Source organism: Rhinocladiella mackenziei (genome assembly GCF_000835555.1).
Source record: "Rhinocladiella mackenziei CBS 650.93 unplaced genomic scaffold supercont1.2, whole genome shotgun sequence".
Taxonomy (NCBI): Eukaryota; Fungi; Ascomycota; class Eurotiomycetes; order Chaetothyriales; family Herpotrichiellaceae; genus Rhinocladiella; species Rhinocladiella mackenziei.
In genome coordinates, this window is record NW_013550603.1 from 825,132 (window position 1) to 849,520 (window position 24,389).

Consider the following 24,389-nt stretch of genomic DNA (forward strand, 5'->3'; position numbering starts at 1 on the left):
ACTGCTGCCGCTTCTTCGCTATCTCGTCGGGAAAAGCAATGAATCTGGACCAAAGTCATTCCTTTGCGAGGCTGTTTCGATAGATAACGGCAAGTCATTCGATCACGCCGCGATAAACCACATCCCGATGGCCACTCCAAGCTTTCTGCTCCGTCATCGAATCGATCTGTCCCGCCACCATGCCCAAACACGTTTCCAATCTCTTCTAGAACCGGCTGGACCTTGAACTGTCCCTCATCGATGCTTTTCCCTCCAAGACCGTCGTCTCCCGCGTCCGTACGAGTCTGTCGAGATAGGAAGACCAAAACGACCGGTGGAGATCGAAGCGTCTCGGTCGAGACAGACACCTTGGCGATCCTGTTGCGTTTCTATCACGGTATGAGCTGAAGAGTTCAGTTTGCTGGGACAAAACATTCGAGAGAACGTATAACGGGGGACAGCATCGGTGCCTGGTCGCATCTTGAATCTCAGATCGGTACGCATTCCCCGGTGAATTTTTGGCTCAGGGTCATCCAATCCCAGTCGTGTCCTTCATTTCTTGCTCTCCAGACCCTCTCCATCACGAATTTCATGGTCTGCAGTGATGTACCGGTCTTCCGTACGCTGTATATACTACGGAAGACGTTGATTGCGACCGCCCGGTCCTCTTCACTCTCTAGTTCACAACTAGCGATCAGCGCAGGCCAGGTTGAAAGCCTCAATTCCTCTGGAGGGCCCTTCAAGTGCACCATAACTTCACAAGCCATCTCAAAGGCTTCTCGGTCGCTTTCTACCGAGCTTCCGGCGGGATGTAGCAGCCGAAATAGCATGAGTAAAGCAGCGGCGCGGTATGCATGAGCGTGGGCCATTAGTCGTCCTGACGGCTTCGCAGATACACTATGGTCGAAAACCCATCTCCAGGATTGAATCCGAGAGCGTAAATTGTTGACCTTCCGTGTTATCGAGGGCAATATCGACGTAGCATCCTCTGGTCCATAGGTGATGGCCCGACCAGGCTCTGCATTGTGGCGGATATCCTCCGCAAGGCCACACAATTCTTCCAGAAGCGGCATTAGCGTGGTGGTGTACCCCATGAATCGATCAGGAGAATTGGCGGTCTCATCAAGCCATGTTTCCGTTTTGATTGAATTCCGGCGTAGACGGCTTAATGACATGACCATATCATGTCGGGCGAGGGCACGAATAAAATATTTGGCCAGTGAGCTCAGGACGAGGCCTGACCCAATGTACTTGTTGATAATTGATGCGGCGTAAGCGATTAAAATGGAGGATGTACGCTCGTGAGGTTTACATCTTGTGTCGATACCCTGCTGCTGTTTAGCTTTCAATACGCAAAATCGGCCTGGAGTTCAATACCTCCATCGCACCTAGTGCTAATGACATGAGAAGCATTTGCTCTAACTCACGGCTCGGATCCTTAGCTTTTAAAGTGGCCAGAGTTCTCGCACGCCTGACGAGAGCGAGTGGGAGTAATGAACCTTGGCTATCTTCTTCGAGGTAGACAGATCCAATAGAGCAGAGGGCGTCTCCAACCGCCTGGGGACTGTCTTGAAGTACTACCAAGACCGAGGCGTTCATCTCGTCAACGAACTCTAAGCTGATGACTTGTTCAAACGGATGCCTATTAAAGTACACACTGATGGTTTCTGCATCGTCTGCTGGAATAGTACCAGGCGGTATCGTCGGAATTGATCGGGATATGGGAGGAAGAGATGGAATCGACTCGCAGGAGATGGTCAGGCCCGTAGCCGTAGATACTGGCAGCCCAGGTACTTCAAGCTGATTTGAAGCCGGTTCGATCTCCCTTTGAACGCTGATGGCGGAGCTGACGGACAAGGATCTGTCCCTTTCTTCCGCAATAGTCTCGATACTTGCAGCTGGCGACGTCGGAGTCTGCGCATCCAGTCGCGCATTCGAGTTCTCCAGGGTTCGCTTTCTTCTCGCGTTTGTTGGGACATACGATATGAACCTTTGTTGCCTCTCCTTAGAATGGGGTCCTGCATTAGCGAGAGGGGGGTATCCTCGACAACGACGTTGTCGACGTGCACAAGTACCACATGAAGGGCGGATCTCATCGCATCGAACTTTGGCTATTTTGCAATCGATACACCCACCTTTGGATCGGCGGCGAAGATCCAGCCACATAGGGTCCACAGACGTTTGATGTGTCTGCGTCGCCATTGAAGCAGTTGCGTAAGGTGGCGAGTGAATGTAGTCCAGGGATCAGAGAGGTTGTCGCAGGAATCAGGCGGCGATTAAACTGCCGACTAAATCTGATACAAGGTCAGGTAGATTAAGAAGTGAGTCGTTGGCGCATTGATCACCATCAATCCTGGAATGAGAGATGTTGGCCGGGATAGCGGTCATCCTTGAGGTGGAGACGTGGAGATAGCCACTCAACCTCGGATCCGCGTCAGGAACACATGGCTTGTGAGTGCCAATGTCTCAAGGCTGTTCTTTGGAATCTAATGGGATGTGGAGCACACCCTTGTTCCGCAAAAGAAAGGAGAAGTAGTAGTTTAGAGAGGGGCTCACGAGTCCCTGGCAAACTCGACCTTTCCTCTGCCACGTGAGTAATCACGTGTCTGAATAGAAAGGGCAACTCGGCCGAGAACATGCTCTGTCTATCCGCGCGTGCCGCGCTCGGTTTGCGGCACGGTCGAGGGCTGACAGTCCTTGACACCACAGTTCAAGGTCTTCACTGGCCTGAACTCTGCTTGATAGACTGTGGAGTCTAGAGAAGGAATGCGTTATTGTTCTATCTAACAAGAGAGCAAGACTGAAAAGAAGGGCGCAAGCTGCCAAGCCAACTGCCTCACGTGACGTTGCCAAGGCGATGCGTCACGTGATTGGCCTCCACTGCTTTCAGGACCCTTGCAACCTGCAGCCTGTCCCTATCGAAACTCGGAATCTGGAATAGGCTTCATTTTCCTATCGCTCCCAAACTCTCTAAGTGCGCTCCCTCGTGTTTCTTCCCTCCAGGGTTGCAGAGTCTTCAATCCCTCTCATCTCCACCTATACCTTCGATAGCCTTACTCTTGACCGGTGTGCCCAGCACCTCAAATAGCGGCAGAATACCGGACACCACTCCCTTTCCAGCTTGCTGCATGTGCACTCTGTCCTCCTCCTTGACAACTCCGGCGTCAAATGATCCAATATCGCCCGTACGGATCTTGGCGCTGGCCGACCGTATCTGAACCTCGATGACTTTGACCACCTCTACCGCGCTCGGAGCGACAGGGTATGTGTTCTCCCACCGGCCTCGAAACATGAGTAGTCGCATGGCCCATCGTTTCTTTCGAACGTCCGAGTCCGAGGCTATGTTGGGCCGAGAGAAGATTGATTGATTGAATCTATCTGAGCGAGGCGCAAGCTAGGAAAAATCCACGAAGGCTGCGGAGCACGTGACTAGGCTAGTCCCAATGTGGACTGCCAACAGGCTATACCGTGGATTGATGCCGATCGATAGTTGAGAGTGTGCCTGTTGGGTGTAGGGTAGAGGACCAGCCCATCCACTGAAAGACAACAATTTTCAGGCTTGGAGAACATGGGCGAAAAGAACGGGGTGCAAACCCCCAAATTCGAATGAGAATGTACCTTTTGTCGAACAAATGCATACTTTGACCGCACTTGTCTCGCTCATCCTAATCGCCTTGCAGAGCATCGCCGCCGCATTCCCATGCAGATAGACATTCATGGGACCCTGCCTCATGGCGTGCTCTTGATATCTCTCGGGACCGACGCTGCCGCCATCCCCGTCGTTGGCCGAGGACAGCTGTGGGCTCGCTATCTTCGTCCGTGCCGATCGTGGAATCGGTGAGAGAGTGGACGGTCTGGAAATCATAATGTGCTGTTTGTGGTTGCGGCAGTCAGCACCTATGTCACCTTATCGTCTCCTATGGTGGTAGCTTTCTGGGAATGGCACGTCTGCATGGATGTATATCTCTAGCAGGAAACATACCTCGGTGCTTGTAAACACGAATCCTGTTCAATTCGGTCTGAGGGTATCGCGTCTGCCCATGGCCATTGACACAGGCCCCGTTCATCCGCGATACTCCATTCATCGCCTTTCTTGAGGAGGACCACTATGATCGTCTTCCAGGTCGAGGAATGCGAAGGACAGGATTCGGCTTTGTTCAACTTTGAAGGTGTTTCTGAGTTTCTGCTGATGAGTAGAAGCTTTTCTCGGGGGTTTTCTTGCTCACACCTGAAACTAGATTAGTCTAAGTTCATGCATATGGATGTCACTGCCCGTACCAGTTCTCGGAATACCCATATGTCACTGTATGACAAGGTGGGAATGGATCCCAGGGACGGCCCACTCTCTTTTGCTGGATGCTTATCGGGCATGCTATCAGGTTAAAATCAGGACTAGTGCGCCGGCCACGTTTAACCGAAACTGGTGCTCAAGCTCCCTCCACTAAATCGAACTTCGTCCTTCGTACCAGTGGCAGGCATATATTTAAGCTGACAAGCTATGGCCAGCACCGTAGCCGCGCAAGGCAGACATGGGTGGAGCGAGAGTTGCTGTGGAGTCCCTCGTCTCGCCCTTCCCTGTGGGCACAGGCCCGGTTCGGGCCTGCACTACCATTCAATGTAGGTTTCTCATTCCCAATACCGTCATGGCCACCACTACGACGCCGATGCTCCATACCGACAACCCATGCCGACGTCCGTTTCGGCTCATGATCACTCAGTCGAACGGTTTGTCGTATGCCTACATTGACGCATAGCCTGTGAAAGCTGTTGGGACATTTAGCGGCCAAATTTGGACCTTGAAACTTTGGAAATGTCCAACAAGAAAGTTGGTATCGTAAGACCTAGACCAGCAGTGCACAGATATCCAATTCGGCCATCACACGTTCCCAGTTCCATTCCTGATCCGTTTGTTGATGCTTTAAGTGCCAGCAATGTTTCATGATTCGTAGAATTGTCGCCACGTTCCCAAAATCGCGCTCGACGTCTCCGAGCACATTTCCGATCAGGGTTTCGAAGAATGACTGTTGTGATTCGACCGCCATACAACCAGCAATGCGCACCGGCCATATCAGGCCACGCACGTCTTGAACGTCTGTGATCTGCTCCAAAGCCCTGATCGCTCGGTCGACCGAACTGCGGACTTTGGGAGATTAGGGAACGAACCCAACAGAACAGAGTGCAGCGTCATCTCGAGGGATGAGTCGATTCGAGGGTCGCTAGACTCTGTTTGAGCTGATGCTCGATTGCCTGCCTCCTGGCTGCCAGGTCGCCAACGTCCAAGGTCCCCGCATGCCGAGCATGGTTTTTCCAAGCATTCAGCGTGGCCAAGTCTCCGATTGCCATCATCGCCCAGTTCTGGCAGCCCATAATCCTTTCCAGATCGATTCCTTGGTCCAGACACGGCGCGGTCCCGATCGATGCACACGAGACCAGGTCGAACCACAGTACGACTGCTACGAGGAACGGTATGGCGGAGTCTTCCATCCGAGGAGATTCCTGGACAATGGACGGATCATGTTCGAGGGCCGTGACAATCGAAACAAGAGCGCTCAGATAGGGTTTCCAATCGCTCACACCGCCACAATATAGCTGTTGTTACATGATCCGTCAGTAAATCATTTTGGCCTCCGCCAGATGGATAGGGAGCTCACCTCAAAACTTATCAAGGAGACCCCGCAGGCCAACACCTCGATCTGCCTGGACGTTGCGTCGATACCTTTACTTCCCTGATTATTCAACTACAAGAAGACACGTAAGTCTCGTAGAGCATTAGTGTGATACTCATTCAGCTCGGCATACTTATGACCATGGCTGTGGAAGTGGAGAATGCATTGATGCAGCGCACTCAGACTGAGCGCTGCGTGGCAAAGATGGCCGGTCTTGGTCAGCAACCAAAGCAGCCAGCCACGACCTCCCCAGCGGTTGATATCCTGCGTGTGGAAGCGAAACTGGCGCGGGAAAACATGATCAACGTAATGCATCAAGAGCTCGGCATCTCGATAACTGAGAGTCTTGGGTCCGAGTGCCGACTCGCTGCTCTCGACCGTGACTCTGCTCTGGGTACAGGTAGGATCCTCTCGTAAGGGTATCTCCCTCTCCGTTGTCGAGGTCTGTGTGGCTGTTGATTCACGAGACACCGACCGCGTCGGCGCTGTAAAATCGACAGGACAGGCTTCAGCCCGTCCCACCACTTCTAGTTCCTGGTTCACATCTTGCCATGCCGGGAACGCCGAATCTCGTTTGTTGGTGGGCTTGGAAGGAGCGGAAACTCCTCGCATTGCCCCTCGTCTCTTGATCAATCTGAAATTCCTCTTCACCTCCGTCTTGATCTCGTTGCGAAGCTGCAGCTCCAGCGGCTCGCCGTCGAACCACTCAGGCCGTTCCATGGCACTTGACACTCCGAGACGTGCACTGTTGACATGCTGCTCGAGTTTCATCGCATCTCTTATGTCGAACGCGGCAGGTCCAACATCCTTTGTTGCTTCGGATTGTTGGACTCAACGATATCAGACTCGTTCTCACATTTGGGCCCAACGGTGCACAAATTCAGGCGGTATGACCTGCGCAGGAGTACTCGTCAACGACCTAAAGTCACGACAGCATAGTAGGGACTGAGCGCTTGCTCTACGAGTCAAAAGTTTAAGCCGAGTTGTCTCGGATGAAAACATGCTGAAGGTGCCGTCGATAAGTGGCCGAAAAGGCACGATTGATTCAACTGAGAGATCACGTGCAGGTTCCTCTCTGTGGATTTCTGCCAAGAACTGGCACATGCTAGGCTACATTCGTTTACGGAGCATGTATATAAGTAAAGCGGCTGCCCTAGCAGATAGTTTTAGTTAGTTCATACATTCTCTTCACGCCGCTACAACAACATCTTCGCAGGAAGAAATTGTTGCCATACATGCATTTTATCCTGAGATACAGTTCATTGTGAAGGCAGAGTTGAAATGACAGTCAGTCGCTCTCGACAAAGACAAATCTGGCATACTGTCGCGGCTCAACATTCATCAAGAGGCTCACGTCAGACATGATTCATTTCGGACGCTTCACGGGCTTCCAGAATAGCAAATCGACCAAGTATAAAATATTGTGGCGAAATGAGATTCTAGGACCATCCAAAATCGTTCACACGAAAGCAACGCCGACATGATGCATAAATCTGCAGGTCAAGCAAGCAGGTCGCCACGCTTTTTCCGTGTTCAGGACTATTGGCGGTCGATAGGCCATCCAAAATTGTTATCGGTATTGTGCAGTATGTGATACACTCGTCTCGCCTTTCCGCCTATGACTAAACACTGACCTAATGTGGGGATCCTGGTTGCAACCTCCACCCCTTGGCGTTGGCTGGCACAACCGAGTAGAATGCGGATCTTGCATTGCCGCCAATTGCCCTTCCTCGGCGGAGTAGCACGCATCGGCCTCAGTCGGCCGGATGTTGATTGGATTGCTCCACCGTTCATTTTGGAGGTTAAACCTTGCAGGGCAATAAATATGACCTTCGTATCCTCGTGATACCTCGTTTCGATCACGGAAACGACAGATACAAAGATGGCAGCCTCTCTTCCGGCCTGGAAAGTCGCAGCGCGCCAGCGACGCCAACGACAGTTATCTCTGATACCACAGGAGTGGCGTCTGAAGACTATTCCCTCCGCTGCGGAGGCCAAATGCACCCTTCCCATTGTCGAATCTTGTGGTATTCTGTCTCCCTTGGAACTTGAGATCACTAGCCCATCCAACTCGGCTCCCTATATCATCAGCAAAATCCACACTTCGGCTTGGAGTGCCTATGATGTCACCCTGGCATTTTGCAAACGGGCTGCCGTGGTGCAACAGCTCACGTCATGTCTGACGGAGATTTTTTTCGACAAGGCCCTGGCACAAGCGAAGGTACTAGATGAGATCTTCCAGAAGACCGGCAAGCCCGTCGGTCCCTTGCACGGTCTTCCGATCAGTCTGAAGGATAGCCAAGCTGTTCAAGGCGTCGACGCAACGAATGGTTGGTTGGCACGCGTGGGTAACCCTGCGGCAAAGGATCACCCCTCGGTGGCCGCTTACCGCAAACTCGGAGCGGTGTTGTATGTCAAGACGAACATTCCTCAAAGCACCATGATGAGCGACAGCTACAACCATCTCTTCGGCCAATCAGTGAACTCGCTCAACCGACACTTGATCTCAGGTGGCAGTTCGGGCGGCGAGGGAGCTCTTATTGGCAGCGGCGGAAGTGTGCTTGGCATCGGGACCGATGTTGGCGGCAGCATCAGGGTTCCCGCGACCTTGCAGGGCCTCTACGGCTTGTGTCCGACCATCGGGCGAATTGGCAATCGCGAAAGTGCCAGGTGGCAAGCCAACATCATCCCCCCGGTGGCTGGCCCAATGGCCAGAGATCTGGACAGCATCGAGTACTTTTTGAAAAGCTATTTATCCTCCCAGCCATGGAAGAGCGACCCTGTCGTCGTGCCTATCCCGTGGAGGGAAAACTTGGTCGACGAAATTACATCAGGATCGGAGAAATTGAAAATCGGCTACATCGTTGACGACGGAGCCGTTCTCCCCCAACCTCCTGTGCAGAGAGCAGTACTTGAGACAATAGAAAAGCTCAAGGCAGGGGGCCATCAAGTGGTGCCGTGGGATGCTTCAAGCCACGCCAAGGGAAGTGATATGTGGGTAAAAGCCATCCTGTCCGAGGGCGGACGAGACGCGGCGGAGATGAGCAAACTGGGTAATGGAGAGCCACTCATACCGGGTATGCTGACGGGCACTGCCGAGACTTACCTGGATGCCGACCAGAGACAGAGCCTGGGTGACGAGATTTTTGAATATCAGGACGAGTACCTGGCCAGATGGGAGGCGAGCAATCTCGACGCTCTTATCATGCCGGTTACCCAGTGGGTGGGCCTGCGCCCCAAGGCATGGGTTCAGGCCGATATGTACATCGGCTACACCGCGATTTTCAATCTTCTGAACTGGACTGCCTTCACAGTTCCCGCCACCACCGTTTCGAAAGACAAAGACCGACCAAGCCAGGAATGGAAAGACCATAAGCCCCGGAGTTTCTCTGACCGTTTTAATCACGACTACTACGATGTTGATCTCTTTGACGGTATGCCCGTTGGAGTTCAGATTGTGACAGGTAGATTTGGCGAGGAGAAGGCTATCGGGGTCGCTAAAGTCCTTCGGTCGTTGTGAAATGAGGTATGGCTTCGTGATATCTTCTCCTTTTAGAGAGCCTTTCCGAGATAGAACGGAGGATTCAATCCATCTTCGCACAGATCACTCAAAACAGGAATTTCGCTTTTGGAAATCTTATCATTGTGCCGTAGAGCTATGGACGTTGTGGTGATAAGGTGTTGAACGATTGATGGCCTATCGTTCACGACAGACCGGGTTATTTTGCAACATTCGCTCACCAGACTGTATCACCATTAACAGGCAACCATAATAACGTACACTCGTTCGATATATAGATAGGCTCAATGCCACCCTCTGACCGAATTCGATCAGAGCATTCTTTCAATGAGAGAAGTTTGACACAAGGCTACAACACCCCTACAGTCTTGTTGAATATGTTGGCCACGTTAGCTGTGAAAGTCCAGTCGGAACTGGAATGAAGGCTGGACAATGAGTAAGATGGAAGGGAGCAGTGTAGCGTGTTCGAAACAGAAATTGCGGAGTCGGCACAGAGAGTCAAGTCTTAGAGCGGCATGCAGTGGTAAACTGCCAAGCCCGCGCCATGCGATATATTTCTTGGCAGCAACATCAAGTTCTTTTCATAGTTCCAATAAGCTCCCAAAAGACAGTGCAATGCAGCATCTCCCGTGCATTTCTGACACTCTGCCATGATTCTACGGTTTCTCAATTGTTAGACTTTGCGATTAGAGACACGGAGACCGAATCTTTGAAGGTATAAGAGCTGACCGAGCATTACTCTTTATATTGCTCAGGCGGTGTCAAAGTGCCCCAACACTCTGCCTATCATCTGTACAGTGACTCGCTTCAAGAATCTTATACGCAGATATCAGGTTGTTCGTTTTATGAAGGAGCCGAAGTCTCAGGTGCCGCAACTTTGGGTTTCCAATCCCTCTTCAAGTCCATGGGTGTCAATACTCTCTCTTTTGCCATGCGGTTTGCGACTGCGCCTCTCGGTTCCAGCGCTAATGCGCCAATAATTGCGAGTAACGCTTGTGAATAGACGAGGTCCGCGCCGGATGCGGTTGGGCTAGCAAGGGCAGGTTAGAAATTGATAGGACTCGGCCGAGCGCAAGGGTGATGGTATACTCACAAATCGGGGATGCCACCTTACAACTTCGGGTATCCCATACTGTACAGCTAGATCCGATAAAGCTTTGTGATGTGTGAAATACTGATGCACTCCTCCTAGTAGACCTTCCACGGCTTCGGTGGCTGGGTGTCTGAAGGGCTGGTGACCCCAAGGTTCCCGGTCTCCTCCCACGAGGAAAAATGCAGACTCGGAGACGCTAGGAGACCCGGACTGCTCTGTATTTCCAGGATGCGTTTTCCTGTGTATGTTGTCAGCCACGAAACTCAACTGGCAGCGGCAGCTCTCACCGAAAACGGCCAATCGGTCATTAAACCCTCTGCGACCGTGATCGAAGCTTTTGCTCGTGACAGCTAGCCATTTCGTTTCTTCTGATAACAGCTTGTGTCCATCTCTTCCTGAGAAATTCATATAGGCATGATCGAGTTTTCGTTGATCCGTATTGATCTTCAGCGTAGGTCGTTCTGGTCTCGTGCGCACAGGAGTCTTCATGCTCGTAGGTGTCGTTGCCCATCGCAGCGAGCTCTCCGGTTCATCCTCCATTTCAGATCGCTGAGGAGCTGCTGTAGAGACATATCGAGCTTGGTGCAGGACTTTGCGGTCCGAGTGCCGGTTGTGGGTGCAGTCTCAGGTCGGCCACTGTCGTATTGGTCTTAACAGGTCCAGGACGACTCGATAGGACGATGAGGCTTTTGAAGGCATGGTGGAGAAACACAGAAGCTATACGAAAACACAAAGACTCTGGAGAGTATCTCGTCTTGAATCAAGAGATGACAATTTATTCAGAGAAACGCCGTGCGCTTGCAAATCGAGTGACAGCTCTACGGCGGAGCACCTGGTTCACTTCCGACCCGGCGCTGCAGACGCCAATCATCCGCTTCAGGGAAATCAACGCCTTGTGGCTCTGGAGGCAAGAGACTGCTGCGGGGGTAGAAATGGCTTGGATTTGTACTGTTGGTGGAGCTGCTGGCGGTGTTGTCGGTGTGTCTGTGCTGTCGACAAGACAGGGGCAGGCTGATTTCTCGAGCCACGGTCGACTGCCCTCGGTGCGCCGCAGCACTATCTCAGTGTCCTGGGAGTTGTCAGCTGACGCTTCCACCGGACAAACCGAAACCCGTTTAGCAGTATACGTTGTCGATAAACGTAGTCTAGATCCTATAGCGCTCTAGAATTGTCGCAGACCCGCGTGACCCAGAACACTTGGCAAGGCTGCGAGACGCAGAAGAGGCGTACCCTACTCGCATAAGGAGCTTCCAGTAATAGACATACACTGTAGCGACCCTATTCGTCTATAAATATAAAACCCTTACCGGGTGTGGAAGGAGGAATTATCGTAGTAACAGAAAGAGGAACGGTTAAGAATCGTGGGTAACATGGACATGCCTAGGCCAAATTGACCCCTTGTAGGACTTCTACATCATTGCTCGAAAGAGTCTTGTAAGGGCCATTTCTATGACAAATACCAGGGTAGGAATGCTTGAGCGTACTCGGATAGAGTCTAGATCGTCGTTGCCCCTCCCAAGAACTGAATCAGAGGTCATGGTGGCGCGAAGTCTGATATTACCCAACCACCAAATCTCCTCAGGCCAAGCTGGCAACCAAGCCCAAAATACCACCGGCCAAAGGCAATAAACTCCGAACACCGTTCAGAGTGTTCCACTTCGCGATAAGCTGATCGATCTCATCGTCTCTTGCCCGTGACGGAGCCGCACTTCCTTCCATGGACATTGTCTCCGAATGTTGAATCAACCTGTTATTTGTCGGGGACATTACCATCAGGGTGAAGGGGACGATTCCGAGAGTCAGAACTGCCGCGGATCCGTAGTACAGAGGTATCTGACTCCTGGGTGCGATTCGGCGAACCGACCAGGCGAGATAGATAAACGCAGCCGCAGTAGCTGCCGCAATTGGAGGGTTTTGAGATTTGCCGGCCTCGTAGATGTATCTCCATTGCTTCACTAGACTGGTCGAAGATACGCCGTCATTAGCTTTGGAAAGGCGAAGAGCTGGTACAGCCATAAGGGAAAGAGCGGCAATGTTGCCTTTCTCTGCGTGTCAGCATTAAAGAGTCAAGGCCTCAGCTCGACCTACTCACCACCCAGCCACATTGCTCCGGTGACGCCCACGCATTTAACCGCGCGAAGATAGCTGAAAGAATCCATTGTTCGCTTTCTAGCGGGGCCTAAAAAGGTCCTCTGATTGGCTTCTCTTGAGGACGGTGTGATTGAGAATATGCGCTCCTGAGAGGACTTGCGGCCGCACAGGGTTATTTAGTTACCTCAGAAAGTTGAACATTACCGTGAAATTACCTTGTCGTGGCACGTTCTAGCCTTCGGCGTACCACGGATCATTCTTCCGTCTTCACGCCACCTCGAGAGGCAAACTTACTCTGATATATCGGATCTGCCTAGCTTTCCTTCCGAAGGCTCGGAAAAGAGCCAATGAAAACTGTATCCAGAGACAAGGAAGCTTCCGAACTTGCATCAGACTTGACCTCACGCCGGACAAGTCTTGTTACGTGATCGTCGCGCTGATTTGCCAGTCTCACCATTATCGCGTGATAATACGGCCCCCTGGAACTTCGGTGTTCCGATAACTTTCTGCAACTTCGCCAATGCTTGGACGACACAAACGAATGCCAGACCTATTCAAGAGCAAGATGGTTGGCAGGGCGGTGACAAGGAGAAATGCCAAACGTCCTTATTCGATTTGACCTTCTGTGTTTCTTCTCTTCCTCAACAATCCATTCGGTGAGCTTATTCGTCCGGAGCCTTACCATCCTTCTCAATGATCTCTCCGTGGCATGGAATGATACTGCTCCGGGCCCGTCAGGTGCTGCACCAATACCTCACAAAAAATTGTCTTTGCCAGAAAATATTACTCCGTGTATTCATTGCACCGATGAAGATGGTGTTTCGAAATCCAGAAGTGAGATGTGTTGTTGTCCTCCTAGGGAACTATTCCGTAGCAGCGAGATGGAGGAGGACATCGCCCTCAACCAATGTTCCAGAGAGTTGATGAAGAAGGAAGACAAACTCTTGGTGACCATGAGAGTGACAACACTTATAAAATGCGTCATTAAATTTATCAGTTATTCGCATCCTGATTTCGATGCCTTGAGCGAAAGTATGAGTGAATTGGGCCCTTTCGGTCAGAGGATCTTCGTTTCTTTTTCTCTCTCAACCCCTCCATTGCTATCGAGAAGGCTTCGGGATACTCAGCTGTCCATAACAACAAAAACAAATGGTACTCGTCGCTGGGTGTTAAGATGTACTTGACAGGCCTCCAGAAATTGCTCTTCCGATTTGACGTCCCCAGTGGATGGTCCTGGGAGGAAGACTACTACGTTTCCGATCCTCGGCTGGACGAGAGTACACGCCAACCAACTTTGAGCACGTCCAATTGTTTCCACGGTATATTAAGTGCGACGACACCCGGAACAAGATCGCGAACTACTGGAGGTCGACATCGCAAGCTTATCGATGATCTGTTGATTCTGACCGTTTGAAAACGTTGTTCAGTAAACGTCATCGCTGTGCAATTACAGGCAGTCTGACCAGAACTGTGGTCGTCAGGCAGTTCGACTGGGCCAGAAAGGGACGTCTTCCGGAATTTGCAATGCCAAACTAACTCTCTTACTGGCGCGAGCGGCTTCCGAAAGTCACGAGAAAAGTCCTAGCCAAAGGAGATCTCCCATGGGAGACGGGCATATGAGTGGTCAGTATTCCGGGCTGGCCAGACGCCGCTACATCCGTGCTTGATCTTGGGCTTAATTAGTAGCCGGCTTCAGTCCACCTGTTACAGGGAGATGCTCAATAATAGCTTTCTTCGTCGAATGGGACTATTTTGTGGGACACTTCATCAAATTCATACGCACAACGAATTGGCCAACCCTTATGACTCTTGTCAACTTGCCACAGTCGAGCTCTCGTTGACAACCGTACCGTTTTGCCCGTAGACGGTCTCGGCCAAATTAAGCCTAAAAGATGCCTGGTCAAACCCTCAGCTCATTAATAAACACACCGAAACGACCTTCTTGGTTCTTTTGGAGCGCTGCAAGAATCTTGTCACGAGTTTGGCCCTGTTCCAACGCATCAATGATCAATTCCTGCCCTGTTTTCATGGCAAAAACGTCGCCGACACCAGCTATCAAACGATCCAAAGCGGTTGGGAAAGGATATCCATCGCCAATTGCCGAGACCAAAGACTACACTTGGGCGTTGTATCCGTTCTTCCGGTACTCTTCTACCAATAGATCCCAGCAGCTGTTAACGAACTCGGAAGGCTTACCGAAGTTGCTGTTGATTTGAATAAGGTGAGCGTTTCGATAGAAGTGGTTCGTTGTGTTTTCACCGGCGGCGTGAAAAATGGACGGATTGAAAAATATGCCGTCGCCCTTCACCAGTTCCACCGACACGTAGCTGGCGTGGAAGTAATCCTGGTACCGGGTTGTCATATAACCAGCTTCGAACAATTGGCTGAACGGCAGGAAGCGCGTAGGTCCACTAGGCAATGGCATGTCGCTGTGCGCCACTGCACCCTGTAAGGTCAAGGATCTGGTTGGAGATTTGCACAAGGCGAGGAAATTGTGAACATTTTTCCACGTCGTAAAAGCCCATATGGTAGTCGCGGTGAGCTTGCTGAGCCTGTCCGCCGGGCGGAACGATGTTCAACCCAGGACCAAGTCATGCCTCGGCCACATGTCGAAGCCAGGGGTTGGCAAAATAGCGCACAAAGGTTTTTGGATCATTCACGGCGAGTTTCGTGAAAGTGTTAGCCGTCTTGAGGTTCCTATCTAGCTTGTAGCCAGTCTCCGACACTTGCTTTCGCTCGGTAAAATGGAATGTTGCATGCTCCTCCTCATCGAACACGGTGTCTGCGGAATCTACCACGGGTTCGAGCCCCTCGATCACGACCACTCCCGGACCGTAGGCTAGAATATGATTCCACTCGTCCTGAAGACGCTCTACAAGACCCTTGTCTTCATGCTTGCCAGCAAACTGGGACATCTCGTACACAACGATGTTCTTGGGGAATGCCGATGCTAAGGGGTATAAGTTCTGATCAACAGCTTGGTCACAAAGTCTTGCGAGATCTTCCACTAAAGGTGGCTGGCCCAAGTAGAACACACGCGTCTTTGGAGGGCCAGTGTCTCCGTCGACATGCCCATTGGCGTCGCTTGTGGTGCCGTTGACTATCATGGTCGACATTGTGCCACTATGGGTGGATGGTCACTTGAAAATTGGTGGTGACAGTAGGAACTGATATCAAAACCGCAGTTGAGTGTGGGCTTTTAAATGACCTGCCTCTTCCAGCAATCTCAGTCTCCAAGCTGTTCTCCACGTAGCTGGGAAATCTCAAGATGATTCATCCCCACCGGCGGGACTATATTGCGGCAATATATCTCACCGATTGGAAGCTATACGAATAGAGGACTTAGCCGCCGGGTGTATGAAGTCTAGAAGAAAGAGTTAGCTCGGATTCGCAGTTGGCTCACATGTAAAGACAGCAATGTACTTGAACAACCCCCTCTTTCCCCACTTTCATAACAATGAATTGGGGCAGGTCGGCTGTGCACCTTCTTCAGAAGATCTCGCCCACTTTCTTCTCAATGGATGCCAGTTAGGACCCTCGCCTCGAACCTAAGCGTTTACGTACCCTGCAAAGCAAGGGAAACACGAAAGGTATGATTCACGCACGACCCTATCCACGTCTTAGTGCTATAGTGGGTTGGACGGTCATTGGGCACGAATGGAGACTCTACATTCCCCCTTCATGAAGAGGCTTCCCAGTTGCAGATGCCTTGGCACAAATTGGGCCCTCCTTTCATTACAAAATACCATTGCTGAGGCGCATCATCGAAGAGTCTCCATTAAAAATCTTCCAGCTCCGCTGTGAAGGTCATCGACCGTAACGGTACCAAGGAGGAGCTCTGCAGAGGAGTTGCAGAAGAATTGAAGTCCAACCATTCTGATGATCACACATCACCAGATGGTCCTTTATTGGTCGCAAATGAGTCCCGTTTTGTCCCACAGGAACGTGGCTCATCCTAGCACTTGTTTAAGCGGCTGAATGACCCGAGACGTCTGTTGCACCCGTCCTCATCTCTTGATATGCCACCGGAACGCTTGATAACAATTCTCTCGACCTGAACGCTACCTCAATCGCAGAGTCCCCTCTTTCACGGCTACTTCTCACGTATATCTTCCCGCCTGACGGCGTGGACTTGAAAATTAGAATCAACCCTCGGCCGTGTCTCATCCTTCTCTTCGTCCACCGCCTCTTGCGCTCATTTCCACGAAACAATTTCCGCCGATCGAAACAATATTCGGTTGACGTGATCACTTAGAAATGACTGCGGTAATGGCCATTCTGGATGAGCGGCATCAGGGATCAGAGGTCAAGACACACTCGACGAGAATGATTACTTACGTTGTGGGCGGATTTCATGAATGTGGTCATGGTCTGCTTACTAGTAGGTGTGTACGTTACAGTTTCCGCAGCAAGGGTTGCCACCGGACGGTGCGCATTGGACTGATGGTGGGCATCAGGGGAATCCCAAATACAACGCGTACTTCATGACGGCTCGAAAGGGGCACAGCCTTGCAACGTCGTACGGAACAAATAGCTGGGTACGGAATGAACTGGGGTCTAGTCCCCTATGGACTTAGCCCAGTCAATCAGACGACCCAATGTAAACCCATTTCTTGGCGAATAATACGGTTAATTGTGGTCTCTTTTCCGCTCGAGTATAATACTGTTGGCATTCCCCGTTGGGTTTAGCCTAGTCACGTGCACCCTTCATGGCCTTTTTGTCGCTTGCGCCTCGCTCAGATAGATTCAAAGCAACCAATCTTCTCTCGGCCCAACAAATACATGCGTCAGGGCGATGACATTTCTGTTCCTGCCGTTTCGGATCGCGATGAAAGGTTAGCTTTTTCCAGAAATCAAAAACTCGCGACCCTTGATTTGGGCGCCCCGAAGTCCCACCGAATTGCATAGTTTTAGCAATCTCTGCGGCGGGTCGGACATTCTAGGGATCGGCTAACGTTTTGACTGAGCAGGGACTTAGTGTGTCCTATCGTGTTGTCTCCGATCTATCTATTCCCCTCTTCGTATTCTCCCCGGTTCTTTCAATTCTGTCAAATTTGGAAACGGTCGACCGAGCGCACCCATCTTCTGAGAAACTGTCACGTCCCATCAACAGGCACAGCCATTGGACAAACCTACGGAAGGCCATCCACAATCATGGGCTAACGACTCGTTGGTGAAGGAAAAACAGTCCCTGCTGTAACTCCTTGCAATGGGTTGACATTACTCTCTGGCACAGCACAAGCAGAGCGGTTGCTGCGCCCTACAACGAACAAAGAGGACGGTTGAGAGCAAGGCCCCCGAACCAGGACAACCAGGAATCAAAAACTGAGTCCAATGCACCTCCCGGAAATGAAACCAAAAAGCTCGTCCCGCAGGACTCTGGGTGCAAGTTGGCATCCCCGTTCCTTACAGCGGTCATTCTCGACCATGATCGAATTGCATCTGGACCTCGCAAGTCTCATACCTGGTATCGGCGCATCGCCACTGCCATCCCAAGCCACCAGTACACAATTTGCCCGAGCACACTGCTGTTTGCTAATCCGGGGGTATTCATGGCGCTGAAAACAGCACCGAATTTTGCCCAATTATTACAGGGGTTCGAGAGCTGCCGTTGCTATTAATGGAACCACCCAAATTTGCCCGTTGCAGTCTCTTGGGGAATTGGATTACAACGGTCGGGAACGTTCATCTTCAGGGATTTGAGCAAGGAATCAATCTGACTTCTTTCGCTGTTGTTGGAGTTTTTCCTGCAAAAATATAAACGTGATTTCACAAGTAACCTTCTCCAGGAGCACCAAAGTCCTAGATGCCGGCGGCAATACAGGCTGCCAATCACAGACCTGTCATAGTCAATTCGGCCTTTTCACCCTGTTTCGTAGAAAGTAGAGCTTGTGATACTCTCGAAATCTTCCGTCCAGGCGCGCTGATATGTCTGGCGCGGCTGGAGAAAGGTCACGGTTGGTCTTTCAATGGTTTCTTGATTGTCAAAACCATTTGACCTTATACACGCCGCAGGCTGGTGGTCGGGTTTTTGAAGCCCCAAACAGTGAGACGATAAAGTGGTTTATTCCGCCGAAAGATATACAACCCCGCCAATAATTTAACGTGATACAAAGTTGCTGAATCGGGTTAGCGCGTTTCTCTTAAAAGCTTCTGACATCATCTGGTTTTTTAGGTCCCTCAAATTCGTCTGGGCTAAAAAAGAAGCATGATGCCGTCCATATCCACGCAGGCTGACTGCGAAACGCGTTCACCCTCGACTCGCCCTTCTCATAGGCTGGCTCATGCTACGTCGAGAGAGCTCATGTCAAACTCTGTGGAGTGCTCTGGCTCTCCTAACGAGTGCAGGATAAGCGCCTAGCATCTCATCAGCTTCACCCCGTTGACCATGATGGCATTCAAACAGAACTGGGGAATCGCACACCCGCATCACGATGTCCATGGAGGTCTGAAGAGGCCCCAACTCAAGTATTGGTCCTGGGGTACAAGGTAAAAGGGTGGACCTTCACGTAGCCGCTGAGTTCTGTCTTCCGTGAAAGATACGTGAAAATAGCCCATTCTGGTTGCTGGGCGATTCGATTTCTGTCGAGATTTAAAAGTCATGTGATGGAGAACGGGGGTGTTGTTCAGTCTTTTGTCAACAAACAAGGCACTCCTTCAGCTCTTCTCTAGACTCTCCAGTCTATTAGACTCAGGCTTATGTTTCTCCCCTTCAAGTTCGCCCACACGAAGCTCGGCGTCACTGTATCGGACGTCAACGGCGCGGAAAGGATTGTAGGCGACTGCAAAGACGGCGTCAATCTCCTCGAGAGCGCGACCCTGGACAAGGCATGCTACGTCAGCGTCCCCGATTGTAACTTTAGCACCCGCCGAACTCACCTTGGTCTCTGGAAGAAAGAAGAGGGTGAACACAAACGCCAGGACTGAGATGCTACCAAACACCCATCCGACCCCGAAATGGATGTCGTCGATCATGTATGGGATGACAAAGTTGGTCACAAAAGCCCAGACAACATTCCACGCAGCCCCCAGCGCCTGCGTCTTTTCCCGGACAGCGGCGTTGGGAACCTCACTGCCGAGAAGGTAAGGAATAGAGGCACCACCCATCTGAAAATTGGGACTGTCAGCAAATTCACACGCAGCGCTGTGTACATCGGGATTTATCAACACTCACGTTGTAACTAAACGAGTAGAGCATAAATGCAGCCACAATCGCGTTTTTGGTCGTGGAAGTTTTGTTTGCCATCCCACCAAGACCAGCCAACAGGTATATCCAGGTGCTCTGGAAAAAGAAAGTGGTCATGAGGGTGTATCGACGACTGTGGGGAGACAACTGTCAGCGCTGTGGAACGACGGGGAAAGGGGATCAACTTACCCAAGCGTATCAATCAAGTACATGGCTGGGATGACAGAGAGGAAGCTGAGACAGCTGTTGATGACGGGATAGGTGAATGCCTGTGCCGCATATCCGTTCATCTTGTAGAATACCGTCTGGTAGGTGGAGACGAAAGCCTGGCCCGTAGTCTACAAAACCGCAGATTAGACTTATAGACTATCGTAAAGGGACAAACGATACTGACCTGCTGGAAAAAATAGTAAACGACGACAATCATCGTTCGGCGGAGGTTGTTCCCGCGCACGAGGTCGAGCCATGGAGCTTTTGTGTACATGCTCCTGGAGAGCGTCTTTGATGGGCCTGGACTTCGGCTGCGCACCTGACATCGGCATCGTCGCCCTTGGGTCTAAGGCGGCGCAGGGCGGCGATGGCGTCCTCGTCACGGTCCTTGGACAGGAGCCAGCGAGGAGAGGAAGGGATGAACCACACGAAGAGGATGATCACTAACAGATCCACATTAGGAAACATTGAACCGGGCGCAGGCGGGGGAGTCGTGACGGGGCACGTACGGACGGGGAAGATAAATTGGATGCCTGTGACTGCTTTCCAACCCAGAGCGTCAGTTCTGGTAGAGAAGGCCTTGTTGACTCCCGTAGCAATGACAGTTCCGGCGTTGAGGAAGAGTTGCAGGGAGACGACGACGAGACCGCGGAAAGGGGCCGGGACAATTTCAGATTGGTACGTGCTGAAGTAGCCACGTTAGTTTCACTCGAACGTCATCATGGGAAGAGCCAGCTCACGTCACGTCGACTTCGACAAGACCAACCGAAATGTACACAATGATCCGGCCAACGACGAACTGCGCGAAACGCCCGGTCCCGACACCGGTGTCGGCAGCAGCGATTTCAACTAGAGGGCCACAAGTGAGCCGGTCAAACATCCCCCGCCCCACGAAGGGACCAAACCTACTGATAATACCTATGAAAGAGACAACCGAGAGAGCGAAGAACACAGCGCGGTGCCCAAACTTCTCAATGGCCGGTCCGGCGACGAAACACCCTAGGAACTTGCCGATAAAGGCAAGAGAGGACAGGAGCGAAGTGTGAAGGGAATCAATGGCGTATTTCTGGGCGTTCTCATGGTACACCCCGAATTGCCTCACAAAACCCTAGGTGTCCTGTCAGTACCACCTGATTGGTCCATCCACAAGCACGAAGAAAAAGTACCCACAGGGTTAGCGAGGACTCCACCAAAGCTCGCCGTGTCATATCCGAAGAGCATGTCGCCTACGAGCAAGCAGAAGCAAGAGAAAAGGAGCAAAGGGGTCACCGTGGACCAAGCCGAGGGCGGGTTCGCCATGATTTGCCTGACACACGGGGTGTTGTACCAGGTGGAAAGGGACGTTGGTTAGCAAGTAAAAGACACCAAATCCTGTTGGCTATGTGCAACTGCAATATCCCTTTCATCGCCCCATCGCGCTGGCTGGCCGTATATTTATAAGACACGACAGTGGCCCAACAACATGGTCGTCGTGGAACCCTCGATTGCGTGATCCGAGCGTTGAGGAGAATTTCCGAGCGAAGGCAAGGCTGAACCCGCCTCGTTCGGAACGGAAGGATTCAGAGGATAGGCCTCTCCTGCCTGTCTCATCCGAGCGAGGCCATTGATCGCACCGGCATCGCGGGTATTCAAGCCCGTCTCTGGCGTGTTCTCCAAAGCTGACTCGAGAAAAGGGGCCTTCCGTGCATCACGCCTTACCTTGTTTTAGTTATTCCAGAACCTCATAACCGGCGCGCCATCCTCCACTACTGGGACAGAAATCTGCGAGTGAAATTTCGACAACCGTTTGTCTTGTCGCGCATTCGTAGGAGCATTTTGTCCTCGAGACACTAAGATTGCCCTGGCCCTTCTCTTTCCGCTATCAGTTCCAGCATGAACGGTGACCTGAAAGCGGACCACAAGCGTCCCAACTTTCTCTTTGTCCTCGCCGACGACCTTGCAAGTTCTCTTCTCCCGTGGGTAGGGTCCGGCTAATATATACAATCCCCTAGGGTTTCTCTGACATAGGTTGTTATGGGGCAGAGATCCAAACCCCCAACATCGACCGCCTGGCAGCAGAGGGTATCTGTATGCTCAATGTCCACACGGCGGCAGCTTGCTCGCCCACGCGTGCGATGCTGCTGAGCGGGACTGATGCACACCTCGGGGGCCTGGGCGTGTTGATAGAATACAAAAACAGCGAGCAGGGCGCTAGGCGCTGGTCAGGTAAGGCGGGGTATGAGGGATATCTGAACAACGATGTTGCAACTCTGCCCGAGATACTGGGAGACCATGGGTACTTCACGGCCATGTCTGGCAAGGTCGGTCGCTGCTTGGTTAGGTCGTTTTCGTTCTGGACGGGGGGGGATCTGGACCTCTGGCGAATTTTATCGAGGCTGACCAATTCCATAGTGGCATCTGGGGTTGCGTGCCTCTCAGGGACCGTGGAAACGTGGCTTCCAAAAGGCATTTGCCATGCTTCCCGGGTGTTGCAATCACTACGGTTGGGAGCCAGTGCAGGAGCGCTTCCCCGTCGGTGGTCGCCCAGTTCACGCAGAAGGGGGCCGCAAAGTTCATATGTAGGTTCAAGCTGGCGAGATGGCGGCGAGAGCTGACGGCTGCCCTTCTTCGCAGACCGCCCAACAAAACAGAAGACCCCCACGGCTTCTATTCGAGTGACTACTACACCAATCGACTGATCCAATTCTTCGAGGACCGGTCTGACGAGGACAAGTCGAAGCCGTTTTTCGCTTTTTTGCCGTATACCGCCCCCCACTGGCCCTTGCAGTGCTCTAAAGCACAGCGTGACAAGTGAGTTGTGGCAGACCTTTTGTTCCCGGTCTTGTGTACTGTCTGTTTGCAGGCGGGGGCTTCGAGCTAATTCGTCACTCCTAGGTATGCGGGAATGTACGACGATGGTCCGTATGCCCTACGGGAACGCCGACTAAAAAAGCTTGCCGAGTTGGGCATCATCGATAAATCCGTCGTCCCGCACCAGGTGGAGACATCAACGCTGGGCGTGGGGGAGTGGGATGATCTCACTCCAGAGGAGAGGAAGCTGTCGAGCCGCGCGATGGAGGCGTACGCCGGCATGGTAGATTCAATAGACGTCAATGTTGGCAAGGTGGTGGACTACTTGAAAAAGAGTGGAGAGTATGACAACACGTTTATCGTGTTCATGAGTGATAATGGGGCAGAGGGTGCGGCGTGAGTACCCCAGCTTGCCCTTCCTGGCAGCGTTGAGCTTTGGACTGATCTGAGTGATATTGGTGGCCAGAATGGAAGCTGCCCGTGAGTGACGTGGAGTTTTCCCCTCTACAGTGGCTGCGATATAGAGACGCTGACTATAGTCTCGCAGCGGTCATGGGAGACAACATTAAGCGCGCTATCCACCAGTACTACGACAACTCATACGACAACATTGGCTCTTGGAACTCATTCACCTGGTACGATTTAGTCTATGGGCAGGAAGGATAGGCTGACACTGCGACTCTAGGCTCGGCCCACTATGGGCTCAGGCATCGACCGCTCCATCGAGACTGTTCAAGTGCTTCCCGTCTCAAGGCGGCATCCTTGTGCCCTGTGTCGTCAAACCACCTGCCAACACTTTCCTCCCTTCGTTCTCTCCCGGCTCGTTCAGCCGCTCCTTTGTGACCGTCATGGACTTTGCCCCTACCTTTCTCGAACTGGCGGGCGTGGCCCTCTCTCCTGCCTCGGAACGGGGAAAGGTTGCGCCTTTGGCTAATGACAATGCCACGCGCAAGATGACCACTTTTCGAGGAAGAGACGTGCATGCTATCCGTGGCAAGTCGTGGGTGCCGTTCTTTGCCCAGGGAAAGAAAATTGAGGACGGCGAGATGTGGGCCGTCCACTCCTCCTCCGAGCCCGTGGGTTGGGAGCTCTTTGCGCGTGGCGCACTGCGGAAAGGAGACTGGAAGATTGTCCACTTCTCCAAGGCTGAAGGAGGAGCGGGCGAGGGCGATGAGGGTTGGGAGTTGTTCAACGTCGTCGATGATCCTGGAGAAACCAAAGACCTGGCCCAGACGGAGCCACAGAAGCTGCAAGAGCTGCTAGCGTGCTGGGATGAGTATGTGGCTGAGTGTGGGATCGTATGGGGGGAGGAGGCTTTGGCACCCGGGATACAGATGAACGAGGCACCCGGGCTGTGGGAAGATGAAGTAGACTTGCAGAAGTCGTGGATGGGCGCTAGAGCGGGAGAATGCCCGTTATCCTGCCAATAAAAGAATGGGTCATGCGACAGAGAAGCACCGATACGCAGGCAGCGGAGTGACGACGTCGGATTGCCGTTCCGAGAAGAGACATCGGCTCTCCAACCGGTTCAACTTCTGGAGATGGGCCGGAGACATGCACCTTCCTTCCAAATGGTCTGGGACGAACTGAGGGGGGCGGAAGATGGCGAGGGTGAGGGTGAGGCAAATTACTCCGTATTCAAATATTAAATATATAGAGGTCGCCGTGTCTCGTTTGCCTTTATATTTCATCATGGGCGACGCTTACGGAGATTCTGCCTTCGTCGTCACTCGAAAGAGTGTCAGCGGTCCTGCTGGTAGTATTTACTAGTAGGGTAGAGGAATACCCCACTGACGACTTGCCATATCAAAGACATGGCGCACACGAACCCAATATTATGAAGATGGAGGTCGA

At 52.0% G+C, this 24,389-nt stretch overlaps 10 protein-coding genes across 10 annotated transcripts; 2 read left to right on the forward strand and 8 right to left on the reverse strand.

Annotated features, from left to right (window-relative positions):
• Window positions 1-467: 467 nt before the first annotated feature.
• Window positions 468-2,181, reverse strand: Z518_02105 (uncharacterized protein; the record flags this gene model as incomplete). Its single annotated transcript, XM_013419134.1, has 2 exons — window positions 468-1,307; window positions 1,357-2,181. The coding sequence occupies 2 exons, from the start codon at window positions 2,179-2,181 to the stop codon at window positions 468-470; spliced, it is 1,665 nt and encodes a 554-aa protein (XP_013274588.1).
• An 814-nt stretch (window positions 2,182-2,995) lies between these two features.
• On the reverse strand, window positions 2,996-3,283 carry Z518_02106 (uncharacterized protein; the record flags this gene model as incomplete). The annotated part of the gene is made up of 1 exon (XM_013419135.1): window positions 2,996-3,283. One exon carries the CDS (start codon window positions 3,281-3,283, stop codon window positions 2,996-2,998), a length of 288 nt encoding a protein of 95 aa, XP_013274589.1.
• Window positions 3,284-4,820: 1,537 nt separating this feature from the next.
• Z518_02107 (uncharacterized protein) lies at window positions 4,821-6,416 on the reverse strand (the record flags this gene model as incomplete). The annotated part of the gene is made up of 4 exons (XM_013419136.1): window positions 4,821-5,119; window positions 5,202-5,568; window positions 5,631-5,676; window positions 5,779-6,416. The coding sequence occupies 4 exons, from the start codon at window positions 6,414-6,416 to the stop codon at window positions 4,821-4,823; spliced, it is 1,350 nt and encodes a 449-aa protein (XP_013274590.1).
• A 1,111-nt stretch (window positions 6,417-7,527) lies between these two features.
• Z518_02108 (uncharacterized protein) lies at window positions 7,528-9,165 on the forward strand (the record flags this gene model as incomplete). Its single annotated transcript, XM_013419137.1, has 1 exon — window positions 7,528-9,165. One exon carries the CDS (start codon window positions 7,528-7,530, stop codon window positions 9,163-9,165), a length of 1,638 nt encoding a protein of 545 aa, XP_013274591.1.
• An 843-nt stretch (window positions 9,166-10,008) lies between these two features.
• On the reverse strand, window positions 10,009-10,798 carry Z518_02109 (uncharacterized protein; the record flags this gene model as incomplete). The annotated part of the gene is made up of 3 exons (XM_013419138.1): window positions 10,009-10,195; window positions 10,227-10,473; window positions 10,546-10,798. 3 exons carry the CDS (start codon window positions 10,796-10,798, stop codon window positions 10,009-10,011), a joined length of 687 nt encoding a protein of 228 aa, XP_013274592.1.
• A 1,038-nt stretch (window positions 10,799-11,836) lies between these two features.
• On the reverse strand, window positions 11,837-12,417 carry Z518_02110 (uncharacterized protein; the record flags this gene model as incomplete). The annotated part of the gene is made up of 2 exons (XM_013419139.1): window positions 11,837-12,303; window positions 12,351-12,417. The coding sequence occupies 2 exons, from the start codon at window positions 12,415-12,417 to the stop codon at window positions 11,837-11,839; spliced, it is 534 nt and encodes a 177-aa protein (XP_013274593.1).
• A 2,045-nt stretch (window positions 12,418-14,462) lies between these two features.
• Z518_02111 (uncharacterized protein) lies at window positions 14,463-14,774 on the reverse strand (the record flags this gene model as incomplete). Its single annotated transcript, XM_013419140.1, has 1 exon — window positions 14,463-14,774. The coding sequence occupies one exon, from the start codon at window positions 14,772-14,774 to the stop codon at window positions 14,463-14,465; it is 312 nt and encodes a 103-aa protein (XP_013274594.1).
• A 166-nt stretch (window positions 14,775-14,940) lies between these two features.
• On the reverse strand, window positions 14,941-15,465 carry Z518_02112 (uncharacterized protein; the record flags this gene model as incomplete). The annotated part of the gene is made up of 1 exon (XM_013419141.1): window positions 14,941-15,465. One exon carries the CDS (start codon window positions 15,463-15,465, stop codon window positions 14,941-14,943), a length of 525 nt encoding a protein of 174 aa, XP_013274595.1.
• A 3,541-nt stretch (window positions 15,466-19,006) lies between these two features.
• Z518_02113 (uncharacterized protein) lies at window positions 19,007-21,044 on the reverse strand (the record flags this gene model as incomplete). The annotated part of the gene is made up of 10 exons (XM_013419142.1): window positions 19,007-19,168; window positions 19,229-19,456; window positions 19,524-19,668; window positions 19,725-19,873; window positions 19,930-20,023; window positions 20,065-20,188; window positions 20,255-20,430; window positions 20,486-20,594; window positions 20,655-20,853; window positions 20,916-21,044. The coding sequence occupies 10 exons, from the start codon at window positions 21,042-21,044 to the stop codon at window positions 19,007-19,009; spliced, it is 1,515 nt and encodes a 504-aa protein (XP_013274596.1).
• A 573-nt stretch (window positions 21,045-21,617) lies between these two features.
• Z518_02114 (uncharacterized protein) lies at window positions 21,618-23,965 on the forward strand (the record flags this gene model as incomplete). The annotated part of the gene is made up of 7 exons (XM_013419143.1): window positions 21,618-21,704; window positions 21,737-22,045; window positions 22,137-22,303; window positions 22,359-22,535; window positions 22,620-22,931; window positions 23,075-23,170; window positions 23,221-23,965. The coding sequence occupies 7 exons, from the start codon at window positions 21,618-21,620 to the stop codon at window positions 23,963-23,965; spliced, it is 1,893 nt and encodes a 630-aa protein (XP_013274597.1).
• Window positions 23,966-24,389: the final 424 nt, after the last annotated feature.